The 18355-nt window shown below is 39.5% G+C and overlaps 1 protein-coding gene across 2 annotated transcripts in view; it reads left to right on the plus strand.

Moving 5' to 3' along the window:
- The window catches only part of khdrbs2 (KH domain containing, RNA binding, signal transduction associated 2), a 104097-nt gene that overhangs the window by 13106 nt on the left and 72636 nt on the right, over positions 1–18355 (plus strand). For both annotated transcript variants that reach the window (XR_007140290.1, XM_027174826.2), the window contains exon 2: positions 10224–10351. Coding sequence is in view for 1 of the 2 variants with exons in the window: in XM_027174826.2 (XP_027030627.1) it covers positions 10224–10351 (128 nt within the window). In the remaining variant the exon portion in view is untranslated. The remainder of the gene's footprint in view (positions 1–10223; positions 10352–18355) is intronic.

Genomic DNA, 18355 nt, shown 5'->3' on the forward strand with positions numbered 1-18355 from the left:
TCATATGCTCTGAGTCTTAGTGCATGTGCAACTACAAAGTCAAGAATATTTCAAGGAATAAAACACAATGGTTGAGCAGTTATAAGAAATGAATCAGTGACTGAGAGGTGTGGCCACCATATCCTACACAGGGTTGGAGGGAACCTAGAGTCTATCCCAGGGGACTCAGGGCACAAGGCAGGGTTAGGGTGCTAAACCATCACAACCGTTCAGACAGTACAGAAAATTTAGAGTTGGCAATTAGGCTACCACACATCTTTGGACTGGTTGAGGAAACCAAAGTATATGGAGGAAACTCCTGAAGCACGTGGAGAACATGCAAATTCATGAACACACGGCAGAAGACACAAAGTGGGAATCGAACCCCAAACCCAGGAAGAAAAACACATTCCTTTCATCTGTTCATGGTTATAGCAACGTTGTGCAATGTCCAGGAAATGAGTTCACATTTTAGCAACCCATCTACCCCCCCCTCACTTTCTCCCTCTTTCTCTATCTCACTCACTGACATTATAACAGCTCTACAGAGTTGTTTCCTCCCCAGCCTGTCTCTGTCTCTGTCTCTCTCTCTCTTTCTCTTTCTCTCTCACTTGAAGTTAACAAGGCAAAATTATTACAATTTGTAATGTTTACTGATAAACTTCCCCTCTGACTGTTACAAAGTGCTTACACAGGAAACACTTTATAAAAATGCTAAATAAACATCTCCGTACACCAGTTTGCGATTAGCCTTGCAGCGAGTTTTAATCTGTGCTGCTATATAAGATTCATCAATATATTATGAGTAATCTGAATAGAAATTTGACAGCGTCGTGGTCTAATGTGCTTTATTCTTGTCATTCATTGTCCAATATGCATTCTGATACTTTAATTTGCATCAATGGCGACACAAACGTCTGTTTTGTATGTTGTATAATGAAACAGAAATTATACCACCTCTGTATCCAGCTCTCCAACAAGTGACAAACACTTATGGAAGGAGAGCTGAAATTTAGTGTGATTATAGGATCGATGCTTGCTGAAAGCTCTCTATTGCAAAACTCATCAAGCATTTTTTCCTGTTTGAAAACAATCATGCACAGGATGATAGGTTAATGACAGTTATTATGCCATTTTCAGGATTGTTCTGTTACTGAACAAATTGATAGTTTCCCTGAAGCTCGGTCTCTAAACCACAAGGTAGGTCTCTTTTTCTCTTTTTTGTTTTCGGCATCCCATTTATCATCTGTGAGACAGAAATATCGTCCATATTTGCTATATTGTATTTTTCTTCACTCAATTTTTTTTGGAAGAAATCAAGTCTATACTATTGAGGAAAATTCTTGACTTATAGATTTTTTGAGAAAATTCTTATAGGTTTTAATGCATTTTTATTAAGAATTTCCAGCTATCTTTAGAATTATTGACACCCTTCAGTGCAATTACATCTGTGTTTAATTATTGTTATGTGTGCTTGTTATGTTATGTGTGTTTGTCAGTTCCCATTTTACCGGCATTGGAACATAAAATCAGATAGGATTTTTATTTTTTATTTTCAAATGACCTAACATAGTTATTTTTATTAGTCCTTTACTCTTCCTCTCCTTATTTTGATGGATGTGGGTTCAGAGGCAAGAAAAGACAAGAGGAGGGTCGCTTTAATGCAGCACACACACAGACACACAGACACACAGACACACAGACACACACACACACACACAGACACACACACACACACAAACACACACACACACACGGTGTAATTTTTAATTTAAATAGATAATTATAAATACACCATGACAACATCTAATCAGCATGCTAACCGTTACCATAGTGACCGAAAGGAAGCTATTAGGTACTTTTAGTAAAAAAAGAGAAAGTATATTACATATTCCTATCATCCTTAAGACTTTCCTTACAACTAAAGATATAAAGACCGCAAACACAAAATAATTAAACATTAATTTATTAAAGCTAATTAATACAACACTAGATTTTTAATATTACTTTAATGTTAATTATCATTAACCTCAGTATCCCTTTTTTTTGGCTTGTTTTCTAGTGAGGACCAGCCAAATGTGTGCTTGTGAAATTTAAGAATCTCCTTAATAGATAAATTGATCACTGTTGTTTTAATAACAAACATATAAAGAATAAACCTTTTGCCAAATTTACAGCACAGCGGAAAGAAAAGTTCAGGTCAGAGCACAGGATCAGGCCATGATACAGTACCTCTGGAGCAGAGCGGGTTAAGGGCCTTGCTTAAGGGCCCAAAGGGCCCATATATATATATATATATATATAAAATGTACGTATATTGTAGCAAACTCGGCACGGTGGGACATGGAAGAATAAGCACGGAAGAATAACCATGAAGTGGCTTTATTTTTACTTTAAAGTAAAGGCGCAATTTCAGTGCAGCCGAAACATCAGTGGTAAAGTGGAAACAAACTTGTCCCTCCTTTTCCAGGGTCTTAGGTTCTCTTGTGCAAGGTTCCCTGGTCCTAGTGTAGGCAGCGTGAGAGTGGACGGCAATAGCAAGGTGAAGCAGTCCTCTTCAGGAGCATAGCTTAGGCTCAGCCAGCATTCTGGGGTTTTGGGTCAGCTGGAAGTTTCTGTAAAAGTATATCAGAGAGATACTGTCCGTTAGTTCCATTAGGCACACCCCCTTTCCTCCCTCTAGCCACTGAGCCTAGCTCTCCATTTTGTTACACAACCACATCGGCGCTCTTGGCGTGGGTCAAGCACAACCCTCGACAAACTGCGTCTTTAAAAGAGCGGCGGCAGACATTTTGTGAGCGGGCTCTGGGGCGGCGGCCCTCTTGCGAGCAGGCTCCAGTGGGGGGAGCAAGGCAAACGGCGAGATAGGTGGGGGGAGCAAGAAAAACGGCGAGGTAGGTGGGGGGAGCAAGGCACACAGCAGCGCAGCCAGAGAGGGCCGAACGACGTCTACAGCTGAGCAGAAGGGCCGAGCGATGTCCACAGCCGAACAGAAGGGCTGAGCAACGTCCACAGCCGAGCAGAAGGGCTGAGCGACATCCACAGCCAGCAGAGGGGCCTAGCGTCACTAAGCTTAGTGAGTCTGTGCTGAGTGTCGTAGCTGGGATCAAGGAGGGAGCTTGTCACCACAGGGAAGCCATGCCGGAACTCCAGTAATTTCTCTGTGATGCTCTTGACCCTTTTGGCCAGCTCATGGGTCACCTCATGCTGATGAGGTCTGCAGAAGATGTCGTAAGACCTGCCCCATCGTAGGTCCGGGAGCTTCCTCTGTGTCCAGTGCCTGCATTCTCCATACCTCCCTCTCGCCGCTGAGCCTGTGTTGCACAGCCAGAGGGTGAGTGCCACAGTGACTCTCCTGATTGGCTCTCTGCTTTTCGGCGGGAATTCTTCCACCCCACTTTGGTGCTGAATCCTTTTTAGCGCTTTGTCAGCGGCACTGTCCATAGTGCTGAAGCACCGCCTTTTCCTTCTGGCCTTTGTAGCCTGTCAGGAGTGAGGAGCTGTATTTTGGCTGTGCTGGACGGTGGTGCATTCTCCGCCGTCACAATATACAGTATATACATGTATATATAGACTTGAATGCCCTTGCATGCACAAACAGCCCTGTATTGGGAATAAAATTCCCCAGGCAAAGTTTCAATTAAGGAACTTTATTATGATAGAGAGAGCTATTACGTTTTAGGAGAACAAAGAGCTCTAATGAAAAATGAGAATGTGATCTCTGGCCATTTTTGAGTTATACAGAAAAATCCACACATTACCACTAGCTTCTGAATTCTAGTTACATTTGAACACTAGCATATTTTCCTAACCACAAGCAGAAATTCAGATCTCTTGACTTAATTAGCATCACTCTGTGCTGTAACTTCGTTACGGCTTGCCGAAAGCCACAGGAACCCGCTGAGCTGACATCTGTCCACCAACAGCCTGAAAGCTCCACTGCTTTTCCTCTGTGTCTCCAGAGAAGCCTGGAGGAGTTGTACTGGCTGTGGTGGCAGAGATTTTAATTGCAGCGAGAATGCTGAGATGTCCTTATCTTATTTAGAGGTCAAACTGTAACGTTCACTGAGTTTTTTTTTTAGAAAGGAAACCAGTAATAATCAGTTCTGTGCCGTTATTGTCTACAAAATTCCAGCAGAGCATGAATATATACATCTAAACACTAAAAACCTGTCCTTCAAAAAACATATTATGAAGGTCTTAGTCTACTTAAGAAGAAAGCAGGTAATCAGCTCACATTTCCGGATACCACCAGAAGTGGAGTTTTCTGCTGTGTGCAATTCTATAAGTCCAACATTATACTAATCCCTCTGGGATCCAGTTAGGTTGATTTAGGAATGTGCATCACGCCGATACACAGCGATAAGAAGAAACAGAACGAAAAATGGGATAAAATGAGGAAGCTTTAAATGGCCAAGATGTACCACCTTTAATATGCTGTAAATGAGCTTATCTCTTTCTCTGCCAGTTATCTAAACTAATATTAGCTCCTCTATGCATGCTCATAGTTTTTCCTGTGGAGTTTATTAGTTTTCTGCATTTGTATACGGTGTCCATAACTTGGAAAATGCTATTTAGGGTTTTTTTTATATATTCTTTGGTTCTAAATGCACATGATTCTAAAAACCTCTAAGAACCAAAATATTTGGTGTTTGGCCTATAAAACAGTTATTTGTTTAGTGGAGGTACAGGTTATTGAAATCCACCATTAATATCGATGAACATTAACGCTTGCAGTTTGATTAAACTTTTTGCATTAAGTAAATTCTATTTTCCATTATCCAGCTATCGGAAATATATATCGAAATATAAACCTAAATGTTGTGTAAAAAGTTCTTAGAGGGGTTCTATTTCTTGCTTTTATGGTGCACTATGGGCACTTTGTAATGATGCATCAGGGAGAAATGTAGTCTCACTGGGGGCTAGTGAGAAACTCTAGTCACTTTTTTAGTGGGAATAAGTTGGAGAGCTGTTCAAACAGATTTTTTTCAAGTCAAGTAATTTTTTTTGATCCAGGTTCCCATTTGATCATGACTGCAAAATCAATCCCTTTTTAAAGAGTTTCAATTGGGTAAAAAAAAAAAAAAAGATGGTTGAACAGATAAGTACATTGTAATACTGTGAAAGTCTATAGACACTTTGGTATTCAGAAAGTTGACGTTTTCGTGTCTATTGTGGGAACATTCAATTAAATGTAGTAGTTGTAATAAATTAGACGTCGCCTCTGGGAGATAAGAGCAGTGTAGCTTTGTTGGCCCACTATTCGTCCAGGGTAATATTCTTTACTGCCCTTGACAACATACTTTATGACCTGCCTAAGTGCCTGAGTGGAGAGTAGATAATGGAATTGTGTTTAGAGAATCTCTATTTCTCCCCTGTTTAACACAAGAGAAATGCCACAAAGCCTTTCCATGTCATGAGAGAGGAACACACCTGGCAAGCCTGAGTCGGCAAAGGTCTCTTGATAATTATAGCATGAAAGTAAAAGCCAGAAAGACATGAATCTTTTGATGGTTATAGCAATTTTCATACAGCCTTGAACAGTGATGAAATGTATATTTGTACATTTAAAAGCTAGAATTCATTTACCTCCATTTAAAAAGAATGAAATGAAGTCATCCTCATATCTCTGGTTTTGTTCATTTTGCCCCATAAAATATACTGGATGTGCCTCATTATAAAATATCAGTGTAAGTCAATGACTAAGAGTAACACTGAATTGAAATCAAACTATTTCTGTATAGTGGCAGTTATTACAGACAAACAGCATTAATTTGGTTAGATTTATATTTTATTTTCAACAATGGTTTGAATTAAACCCCAATGGGAATCACTGTTGGAAAACAATTCAATCCAATTCAGTTTTATTTGAATAGTGCTTTTGACCATATATATTGTCTCAAAGCAGCTTTACAACATAAGAAATATAGTATAAATATTATGCAAGGATTAATATTATACAAAAGTTCAAGATTAAAATTAGACTTTTATTTAATTGTGTTTGTATTTATCCCCAATGAGAAAGTCTTAGGTGACTGAGGTGACTGTGGTAAGGAAAAACTCCCTTAGATGTCAGAGGAAGAAACCTTGAGAGGATCCAGACTTAAGAGAGAACCTCATCCTCATTTAGGTGACACTGGAGGGTGTGATTATAAATGGTTATAAACACTGTAGTGTGTTATTATGAATAATATTCTTTAGTCATATACAGTCTGACAATTGTGTATTGATTAGATTAGATTAAATAAGTAACATACCTGTCACATTGGCGATGGAGTGGCATGATTGAGCTGAGCCAAGTGCAGAGATAGAGATGAACCATGGTTTATTTGACGAGAACATAACAAAATATCGCTTAATTTAAACAAGATATGGTACTAACCAAAATAAGAGCATGTGAAAACTACATAAAAAACTAAAACAAAAAAGCAAGGTTACTCAGTACATAGGAAAAAAACATAGATGCGACAGCACACAACAGCCAATATAGCGCATGTTGTGAACAATGACTCGTCAAACAGTCGACACACAAAGAGGGGTATAAATAACATGCCTTATTATAGAGCAAGCCTTTATCTTGTCAAATATATATTACAGCTCAGTTAAATTCTTTCCTGACATATCCTGACTTTGGAGGTTTGGTTCAGAGAACAGGGTCAGCTATGATACAGCACCCCTGGAGCAGTGAGGGTTAAGGGCCTTGCTCAAGGGCCCAAAAGTCACAGCTTCAGAGTGCTGGGGCTTGAACCCCAATTCACAACCAAGAGCCTTAACTGCTTGAGCCACCACTGCCCCACATTTGGAACAATGGGAAACAGGTGAACTCATACAAGACATAATCATTCATTCATTTCTACCACTTATCCGAACTACCTTGGGTCACAGGGAGCCTATCTTAGGCATCATCGGGCATCAAGGCAGGATACACCCTAGACGGAGTACCAACCCATCGCAGGGCACACACACTCTCATTCACTCACACACTACAGACAATTTTCCAGAGATGCCAATCAACCTACCATGCATGTCTTTGGACCGGGGGAGGAAACCGGAGTACCCGGAGGAAACCCCCGAGGCACGGGGAGAACATGCAAACTCCACACACAGAAGGCGGAGGCGGGAATCGATCCCCCAACCCTGGACGTGTGAGGCAAATGTGCTAAACACTAAGTCACTGTGACCCCCTAGACATAATCACATAATAAATAACAATAAACCTGCCAGCGCCCTCCAGTGCTCTGGCAGATTATAGTCCCAGTCTCTGACAATACCCAGCTGATTATTTGTTGAAATTTGTCATCAATTAATTATTTTATTGCACAGTTTAATACTCTTAATGATGTGAAACTGCTGTTAAACAATTTAGTTCTTAGTACCAGAAGAAGTGCAAACTCCGCTGTCTTGTAGACTTAGCCATTGTTTGTGCTGCCCCTGGAGCCACCATCCAAAACTACTAAATAAACACGTTTGAAAATGTATTACAACGAGTACGTTATTATAAACATTATGGGTGGCACAACTGTTATGGACAATTAATAAAGAAACTCTGACTAATCAGAATTGAAATATTGTGGTACAACAGGTGTGTTTTTTCGTGGTCTGGAGCTACCGCCTAGCTGCAGATGTCCGTGAATCAAATGCTCACCTCACTGCATTGTCAGCTCAGAGTTGCCAAGTGTCTCTCATTTTCAGCTCAGTTTAACGTCTTTTGTGCCTTTCATAGAAGGAGAATGAAAGGAGGAGTGAGTGAAGTGTGTTCTAATCCGGACTACCTCTTCACGCCGCGTGACAGAATAAAAGAGCCCCTGTCACGTTTGGAAGAGCCATCCAGTCGACCTGAACATAAATTGTCACCATGTGTACGAATGGAGCATGTCGATGACTCCGCTGTGGCTTCATCCTGCCGTTGTTGGAATTTACTGGTGTTAGAAAAAGCTTGTAATTAAAGCTTTGTGATTCCACATACATCTAATATAGCATTAGAAATACTACACAGGGACACACAATGTGTATTAATCCAACAAAATAATACACAATACTGTAACAGTTTGTATTTTGCTATTTAACTGTAAAGTACATGGCAGGGCTTAAATATTTTAATAACTCTACACTGAAGCTTTGCTGGCTTCATGTCATGTTTCCTCTGAATACCTAACATTTTCAAATCAATGCAGTCCTTCCTTTCATATGAGACATCACTAAAGCTTTTTCCCTCTGTCCTTTTGTCTTGTACTCGGTTTGGACAACATATGCTTAATTTTTGTTAACTGTCTCTTCCAAAGGTTCTTGGGGGGGGGGGGGGTAGAGTAAGGCAACTTTCACACTGGCAGCTTAGTCTGACACAGTGCAGGGTTTGTGGGAAGAATCGGTAACGTGAAAGCTGTCATGCAAACCAGGAAGCACACCATGGTATCTGTAGGAGGGAGTATGAGTTTGGTTGCACTGGAACTGTGCTACAATTTGAATGTGAATGCAACACTGATTCGGGTCTGCACTCAGGATGTAAAGTAACCTGTGTGTGTCTGATTTATCCTATGATGACATCATTAGTTTTGAAACACACGTGTACCATGATTAGCAAAGGAACATTGTGACAAAGAAGAGGTGAGGAGCCTTACTGCACATAATAGCACCAAAATAATATTTAAAAAAATTGGATAGATTGGAAAGATTTGGATAGCAGCAAAAACACACGAGTCCGAAAACAACCCAAGTAATACACTCTGCAATATTTATTACGCCCGTGACCGTATCACGCATTCGATCTTCTCAATCACTGCTGACGACGTTTTACAGATGTGTCTGGATTAAATAGATAAACTCTAAATTCTACCGGGTGTCTAACACTGTTTAATCACCTGCCACTGTCCGAGCTAGAGAGAAATAAGACCCAGCCTTGAATTTTCATACCATAGTGTGCATTTTATTCAGAGAACTGGTGGTGCTGTAGTGCCCTACAAAAAAAACCCAAAATAATCCATTTGTTAACAACAAATAATCTGACCAGATGTGAAGGCCAAAAATGAAATAGTGTATTGATGTATTTTTATCTTTAGAAGACACAGGGGCTTACCTCAGCTATCTGATTTATAACAGTCGCCCTCTACTATTTGATTCACCAGAGCTATTTTTGATTACATTAAATGATACAGTACAAGGCTATTTGAGATCCTGTGCTTATACCTACATGATAAGATCTGTAATAAATGCAAAGTGTTATAAACATATAAATAGTTCAGCTTGTTTTCTTGCTGTTATTAGCTTTAGCTTGGTTAAGGTCATTCCCTGAATAACCCACCACTAATAAATATGCTCTGCCTACAGAAACAGACAGCGGTATTAAAGGTGCCCCATAGAGACTGTGGTTTATAGTAACTACACATGTGGACAAAAAGCTGCCTTAAAGCTGCAGGTAGCCTGGATACTGTGCTGATAATGCCTCACAGAGGTGAGCGTGTCTTTTCTGAGGACTGGGGGTAAAAAACAACTAGGTGGAGTCAACAGCAGCAGGAGGCTTTTTCTACATACAGCCCCAGTGTATGGAGAAGTGAGAATGGATGAATATAATTTTGGTGCAGATTGAAGAAGCTGAGCATGTTGCTGCAGAGGTGAGAAATAATGAGCTCCTCCTGCTGAGCTCTTGTATTTCTCTCTCTCTCTCTCTCTCACTCGAGGTCTCAGCTGTATTGTTCTACAAGAGTAGTGCAGGTTCATAATTCTTAATTCTGTCGAGCATTAATTTACCTGTGATGGCTGGGGGAATCCCTCGAGGAAGCCTTGTGACAGCTTCATTCGTGGCCTCCTTAATGCTGCGTGTCTGCTCTATCTCTGGCTCAATCCTCAAAAGTGCCATAAAATCCCTCAACCAAGACGTATTACAGTGTTGTGCGGCAAGTTTTTTTTTTCAGTTCGGACCTCACTTGCTAACAAGTGTTTAGTAGACCTAATGAGCCGAGTGACACATACAACAGTGTTCACATTCGGACATTGCTAAAATCGGGTGATCCACACGCTTAATAAAGCACACTATATCTCTCTGGTGTCCGGTTTAGTTTTCTGCTAAGCAAAATGTACACTGCAGAAAAAAAAACGAGTGAGAGAGAAAGAGAGAGATCCCTGAAAAAGCATCTCAGCTGCATTGTTTTGTTTTGCACGTCTCACTGTGCTAGAAGGCAAGTAAAGAGAAAAGCTCTTTGACCCGTACTCTGAATACATCTCAAGGCTCATTGTTTATTCTGTTCCAGAAATCGAAAAGTACGAAGGGGACGAGCTCAGGAAAGACGGCGAGGTGAAGAAATACCTGGATGTCATCAGCAACAAAAACATCAAGCTGTCAGAGAGAGTGCTTATTCCTGTGCAGCAATACCCGAAGGTAACATTTACATCCTACTGTGCTCTGTTTTGGGATAATTACATGAGTAATGACTAATGATGCGACACCTAAATGAATTATATGCTTATAAGGATGCTGTCATCTTGAAAGTAGGATTTCTCTTACATTCTGGGTCGAACCTTTCTTTCCTAATTGCAGGTTCTTAATTGCTACGTAATCTCTATATCGTACCTGCTGTCTTCAGAATTGCTATATATTTCAAAGAAACACACCTTTTAAGATGCTTCATCTCAGTCCTCTGATGAAAGATAGCTCCGTTCCTGTTTCCCCCAGTGTGCATCCTGTTATTACTAGAAAATTATGTTTTTCATTAAACCCTTTTTGCCAGCTAGCTCCCTTTACACTTGCTCAGATATAGCAGCTTTTCCGAACTCTTGTGAATGTACATTAAATTATTTGTGCCGGGAGCTAAAGAGGCAGGAAATCATTTTATCTACCAACACTATCAATTTTGTGTCCTGTTACTGTTTGTGCGTGCGCGGAGAAACTGGCAGAAACCCCTCGTCAACACCCTCCACTCCTATGTGGCTCTGTTTCTAGTTCTATAACATCTCGGGCTCTTTTATACCCATGTAGCAGCTGAGCTCTTGAAATCCGTTATCAAATATAACAGTTTGGGTGCTGGAGGGATTCTGTTTTATAAACTCATCAATAGACAGAATATTAGAGGAAGATGTGCGAAATAAATTCCGCCTTATTTGAATCATCTGCAATTGTGCTATGGCATTAAGTATTACATGACTGACACTCAGAGAAAATATAGCTTAGTGTAAATATGTTCCTTTGGCAGTATTCCAGTCTACACTCCAGCTGAGCCATTAAAGTCCCTGAGAAGGCCATAATCTGTGTTTTTATGTTTGGAGAAGGCATCAAGGCAGGTTTTATGTACAATGTGTAAAGCAGAGATATGGGGTGCTTCTGAATTGCTGTGATGAGTGATGGTTGTGTATACCACATGGATGGCAGAGTGATACAGATAACCGTGCCGACGCAGATCCCGAAACCTTACAAAGGTCAGATTTATAGCTTTCAATATTTATACCTGAGCAGAAATGCTGTGTTAACATCTATATCACCTTTATGTTTTAGAAATAAGCTACAATCTTAAGAAAACTGTGAAAAAAAGGTAAATATGTTACATTCCGTGAAGAAAAAACATAACTTCTGTAAAGATTGCTCTGCACATCCAGACATTAAAGTACATAATAATTTAAATAAAAATGTTGAACTAAAACCATTTACATAAACATCTAGATAAGCAACTAATGTGATTGAATCATTAGTAAGCTTTTAATGTTTAACCATAGATTATTATAAAAGGACAATTAGAAATGGTTATGTTTTGGTTATTAGTGAAGCTTCGTGTTACGACTGTTTGATTAGTACCACATGTAGAATAAAAATAAAAAGAATTTCATGCAGAGAGAACAAACATATATTTTGTAACATATAGTCTGTAGTTTTTAGTTTTTAGAGGGCTAATAAAATTTAAAATTTGTGCAAATCCCTTTTCTGATCATGTTTTTGGTCCTAGTCTCTGGCCTGCTGTGATGCCTTCAGCTAAACTATTTACATAACTTGTATGAATGGATTAACTGGAGAATCTGCTACAGAAGTGGTGGCGGTTCATGTTTAGAAAACTAAAGTAACTTATCTACAATTTTTCCACTTTTAGCACGTAATAAATTGTTTGTTCCATTGAAATACTTTGCTGCATCTGTGATCTACCAGTTTAGAAACCTCTACTACAGAGTATTATAGCAAACAAAACAAAAAACACACCCATCTTATACCCTCAGTGCAAAGTTAGTTTTGGCCAGTCTGATATATCTTTCACTGATATAGAGCATGAATACACAGGCATTATTAAGAACGCTCCTAAAGTAAATAAAGATATAAAAGATAATCACTGTTGTAAGGTGTGTGTAGCTTTTGCCCACTCTTATAGCGAGTGCAGATGACTAAATAAATGACATATAGCAGCCTACACAGTTCTTAGATCATGTTTATCCTCAGCTCTTCTACATCTATTCTAGTAACTATATTCATAGTCAGGTCTGGACCTAGGTCTGTTTTAGATCCTAATATTTATAGTGCACTTCCAGATAAAAGCCATGAACACTTATGACATAAAGGATGTGTGCGATTCATCTGCCTGTTAAACATACTGTATGCTCACCTTCTGGACTGATTGTTCCATGGAACTGCAAAATAAAACACAGTTGTTCATTCAGAAACTCAGGGTCTTTGGCTAGAATTGTCGATTCCCAGAAACACACACACATTCTCTCTCTCTCTCTCGCACACACACACACACACACACACACACACACACACACACACACACACACACACACACACACACACACACACACACACACACACACACACACACACACACACACACACACACACACACACACACACACACACACACACACACACACACATTCTCACGCAAAACACACACACATTCTCACACAAAACACACACACATTCTCACACAAAACACACACACACACACATACACATACACATACACATTCTCACACACACATACACATTCTCACACACACATACACATTCTCACACACACACACACACACACACACACACACACACACACACACACACACACACACACACACACACATACACATACACATACACATACACATACACACACACACACACACAAAACACACACACACACACACTCACACAAAATACATACAAACACACACACACACACACACACACACACACACACACACACACACACACACACACACACACACACACACATACACATACACACACACACACACACACACACACACACACACACACACATGCATTGTGTTTAACCCAGTACAAACAGTGCAAGACAAAAGACAGTGCAAACAAAAGATACAAAAGACTACAGGAACAAATACACAAAATTAGCACCGACCAGTGTGCATACTGTATATTATACAGTACAATAAAGTAATTGAACTAGAGAAACTGTAAACAGAGAGGGTTCAAGTAAACATATATTCAACTTATGCTATAGCAGCAGTTTGATGGAGTCTGAACAGAACTCCAGCATTGTGGGTGTGCTGCTCAGGTAAGAGCTCAATGTTAGATTTAATTCAGGGCTTAACAAATAAACGCTCATGTCATGTTGGAATAACCTGGAACTGATGTGTGCATTTGAATTAAATAAATTCAATGAGCTTCTTTTTTTTTTTTTTTTTTTTTGTATTAGACCTTCAAGTTTTCCTGAAGTAGCAGAAATACACAAAGGGTACACTTTCAGTCTGACCTCATCAGTCAATATCTCAATATCTATTAAAGTAAATAAAAAGTCTTGTTCTTCCTGGGATGAAGAAGCTTCCTGTTGAACATGTGACTTGTTGAACGCTGCAGATAGACGTGAACGGATGTAAAAAGAATCCGATTTCTTCGGTCTGGTTTTGCGGAGGCTTGAGAGTTTCATTTCAGTGACTGGTTCTTGCACACAGCAGCAGATGTCAAAATGAAGAGTGAAGGATCAGACAGGACACACAACAGTCACAATCAAATGTCTGTCACTGCACTGAAAAATGGGCTGTGTCTGTTTTTTCTTTTTTTTTAGCTAGAGGTCCAAAGTAGGTCATTTTGTTACTGGTTAAAAAAGTCACGTTCAGGGAGGCTAACTTTTTAGAACTTTATTTCAGCACAATATTTCTAGCAACAAGGATTGAGCAGAAGAAAGGAACTGTCCTGTACTCCAAGCATGACCAAAATTACTGCACACTATTGTGCTTCTCAGGCTCGAGTTCGTTTGTTTCATATCTTTTCGGCTAAATCTGAAAGTGCCATTCTATCTGTAACATTGTGCTCATTTGTGCCTACTTACTACCAAAATTTTTGTGAGATACATTTGCTATAGAAATTATTTTATTGGTAAATATGTAATAGTTTGTGTGTTGTGTTGTGCCATGACCAAACGTGACATCTTTCTATTAATAAACAATTTATCATTTTTTTCAATTTCTAAAAAAAAACAAAAAAACAACAACTATATAATCTATTCTAATACATTCGTCTTCATGTAAACATTTTGCTCCATAATCAACCATGATGGTTTAACAAATAATGCAAATTAGTCTGTTACATCATCTAGTGAATTCTAGTGACTTTTTTGAGTGTGCTTTACCCTCCTTTCCCATGAAAAGCATTAGCAAATCTGGTCCGCTTGTGGCAAAGAGCAGAAGAGAACACCACATAGAGTGTAATGGAAGGAGTGCCCAGTTGGAGCAGCTCACAGTCTCATGAAACATAATTAATCTTTTTTTGGAGGCTTGTTTCCTGTCTGTGTTGGTGCTAAATGAGACGGTCTCTCAGGAAGAGCATCTGTGCTGTGTCTGGGCTGCAGTTACTCTGTTACTTTGATGTTTTTATTAAAGTCGGTTGATTAAAATTGTCATTTTTGCATGAAACAGTTACGCATGTTTACATTCCTCCTGATATTCTTAAAATTCTGTTTGTGATCAGGACATGGTTGATTTTTTTAACAACGAACTGGTAGTTTTGTAAACTTGTTTTTTTTTTTCTTCTATTAAATATCAGCTTTGAATTGAATTAAGGGGGCATGGAAGTCTTTATTATAGCCACATATACATTACAGCACTGGGGAATACTTTTCTTTGCATATCGGAGTGGGGACGGAGTGCAGGGGCGGCTATGATAGAGTGCCCCTGGAGCAGGGAGGGTTAAAGGCCCTACTCAAGAGGGCCCTTAGCCTTAACCCAGAGCCTTAACCATTTGAGCCACCACCGCCCTAAAGTTGACATATGTTTAAATGAATAAATTGACATACTGTATGTATTGTTTTTTAAAGCAGACAGTTGGCTGGAAATGTGTTCACTGTTAAATATCCATGAAAAGTTTCATGAGCTTTATGGCAAAATGACATATGAGTGAGTGTAATTACAGTGGCTGTGGCATCAGGTTTTGTGCTAATGAACATAAACCATGGCAGTCAAAACCTCAGGCTTCTGGATGTGAGCAGGATGGGGGCGTTAAAAATCGTTCTCTTTGTGTAGACATGTTTAGCATGCTTTTCCTGAATTGATATCAGCATGTTTTCTGTCTGCATTATTCAGCATCATTTTTCAAATGACTGTGTTTGTGTTTTTTGTGTTTTCACAAAAAGTCTAGTATTATTTGTAAGTGCTTATCTATAAAGTATAGTTCTGCCAATGCTTTATTTCACATGGGAAATAAATAAATGTTATGTCTAGCAAAACAGTAATGGCATTGTGAAATTGTGAAAGCACATTGCTGTTTTTGCTTTGTGTTATCTGCATGCTAATGAACAGTCCAGTGTATGAGTTTATGATATGTCATAACTGTGCTGGTGAGGCGCAGCCAATGCTCCAGGAGAAATATGGTCCCTGCTGACACAAAGGGAAGAAAGAGTTGTGGAAGAATTGTGTGTGTGTGTGTGTGTGTGTGTGTGTGTGTGTGTGTGTGTGTGTGTGTGTGTGTGTGTGTGTGTGGCACCTGCAAGCAGAAATCCAAGCCATGAGAGTGTTTCACATAACGAAGGAAAGCAGGGTGATGGTGGAATGCCTGCTTTGCTATATAGTAATATGAAGATACAGTCACCATGGCAACCACTGTATTAAGATTTAGAAAAGGGACTTGGGCAATCTATCAAAGCACTGTTTTTTTGCACATTTGAGTGTTTCTGCAAAATTGTTTTATGACCCACCCGTGGTCTTTCCCTCGCTAGACGATGGATGATGTGCTGATCATAGATTTTAAAAAGAGGATACTTGGGGGTGTGGGGAGAATTCCAGATCTACAAACTCAGCTGGGGATTTGAACCAACTGACTGGCCAGTTTAAACATGACAAAGAATTGGAATTGGAAATGAGCTCATTTTAGATGTCAGGTTGTCTGACTTTGGAATACAGTCTTCACACTGTGCCAATGTACAGCACACAGCATGCTGATGATCCAGAGCAGTGCAGGGGTTTGGCAAGGAGAGAAGAAAAAGCATACAATCGCTCACATTGGCCCTCGGGGATGAAGTGTAAAACTGACAACAGGTGTCCGGAGGAGAGAGAAACATGCATCATCAGCACCTGGATCAAGGCGTTTGCTGCACTGCAGAAATTTAAAGGTTCTTTCTGGCTTGTCAGAGGCTGCTAGCTCAACACACATCAAATCTCAATTCACAGAGATCCTCCTCCTTATGAAGGGATCTAGAACCTCAAGGGAGAGATTTAGAGCCACAAGGGGGGGATTTAAGTTTGAGCAAACTGCACATGCACAACTGCGTACTGCACAAAGTCCACATGAATCTCAATCATAACATAGATTTGAACATGACTCATAGCTTAGGAGAAGACACAAGTGGGAGGTATTCATTATAGAACATAATAAAAAGTCAGATACTCAGCTGTGGCGCATTGTTTGACAGACTATGTGTTGACAGTTCTGCCATGCCTTTTTTCCTCCTGTGTAAGTGATAATGGCTGTTAAAGAGATTGATATACAGTGCAGTGTATTCAGAAATAATAGAATGCTCAGAGGACTATCTATCCATCTATCCATCTATCTATCTATCTATCTATCTATCTATCTATCTATCTATCTATCTATCTATCTATCTATCTATCTATCTATCTATCTATCTATCTATCTATCTATCTATCTATCTATCTATCTATCTATCTCTGTCTGTCTGTCTGTCCGTCCATCATCCATCCATCCATCCATCCACCTGTGTTTCCATCCATCCACCTGTGCTTAAATCCATCCATATGTTTTGTATGTGCCTGTTTGTCTGGTAATTTTTGTCTATCTATCTATCTATCTATCTATCTATCTATCTATCTATCTATCTATCTATCTATCTATCTATCTATCTATCTATCTATCTATCTATCTATCTATCTATCTGTCTATCTGTCTGTCTGTCTGTCTGTCTGTCTGTCTGTCTGTTCATCTATTGTTCATCTATTGTTCATCTATTGTTCATCTATTGTTCATCTATTGATCTATTGTTCATCATTTTGCCTGTCAATCTGTCTGTATAAGTATTAATCCCTCTGTATGTCTGTGTTTATCATTCTGTCTGTCTGTCTTTATTCTTGTCATAGCCTGGAAAACTGGGGGGTGTCCATTTTAATCAATTCCCCCCAAGAGATAAGCTGAATTTCACAGATTACCCAAAAACATCACAATAACTGTTATTGTGCTAATTAAGTCTCCTCTAACCTTTTAAACATGTCTCAGAGATTACAACACAAATGTACATTTTTAGCTCCTATATCACAGGAATTTTCTTCTATAGCACTTTTTTCTGAAGAAACACAATTAATCAAAAAACACAATAGCGCCCGCACTTGTTGTCTGTACAGAGCCTGGTCTTATCAGTTTTCTGTTATTGTGACCTTAACGCAGAGGTTTTGCTAAGCCCTATGTACCAGAATAATCCTCTTGTGGCCCTCTGTAGAAATCCCAGCATCACAATAGTGGGCCAAGCTGGTAAAGGTGTTTAACATAGATAAGGCTGCGAGCAGAGCCCAACAACATGCCAAAAAAACAAGACACAGCATTTAAGCAGTTGTAAGCCCTTTATGATTTAAAGTGCAGCTAAGGGAAGAGCCGGCTACACTGTTCACAACAACTGTATATAAAAACCGTAACACAAGCTTAGATAATGTCTCCTAGTAACAAATACACTGTATATGCTGTTGTAATATACTGTATAATGTCACTATCATTTGTGTTTAATTAGTAAGGCTGCATGATTACATGATTACAGTAAAAGTCAGTTTACAATGATCCCCGTAACTCGGGGGTTTCCTCCGGGTACTCCGGTTTCCTCCCCAGGTCCAAAGACATGTATGGTAGGTTGATTGGCATCTCTGGAATATTGTCCGTAGTGTGTGATTGCGTGAGTGAATAAGAGTGTGTGTGTGCCCTGTAATGGGTTAGCAC

This window comes from Tachysurus fulvidraco, chromosome 4 (assembly GCF_022655615.1).
Source record: "Tachysurus fulvidraco isolate hzauxx_2018 chromosome 4, HZAU_PFXX_2.0, whole genome shotgun sequence".
In the NCBI taxonomy this organism is placed as follows: domain Eukaryota; kingdom Metazoa; phylum Chordata; class Actinopteri; order Siluriformes; family Bagridae; genus Tachysurus; species Tachysurus fulvidraco.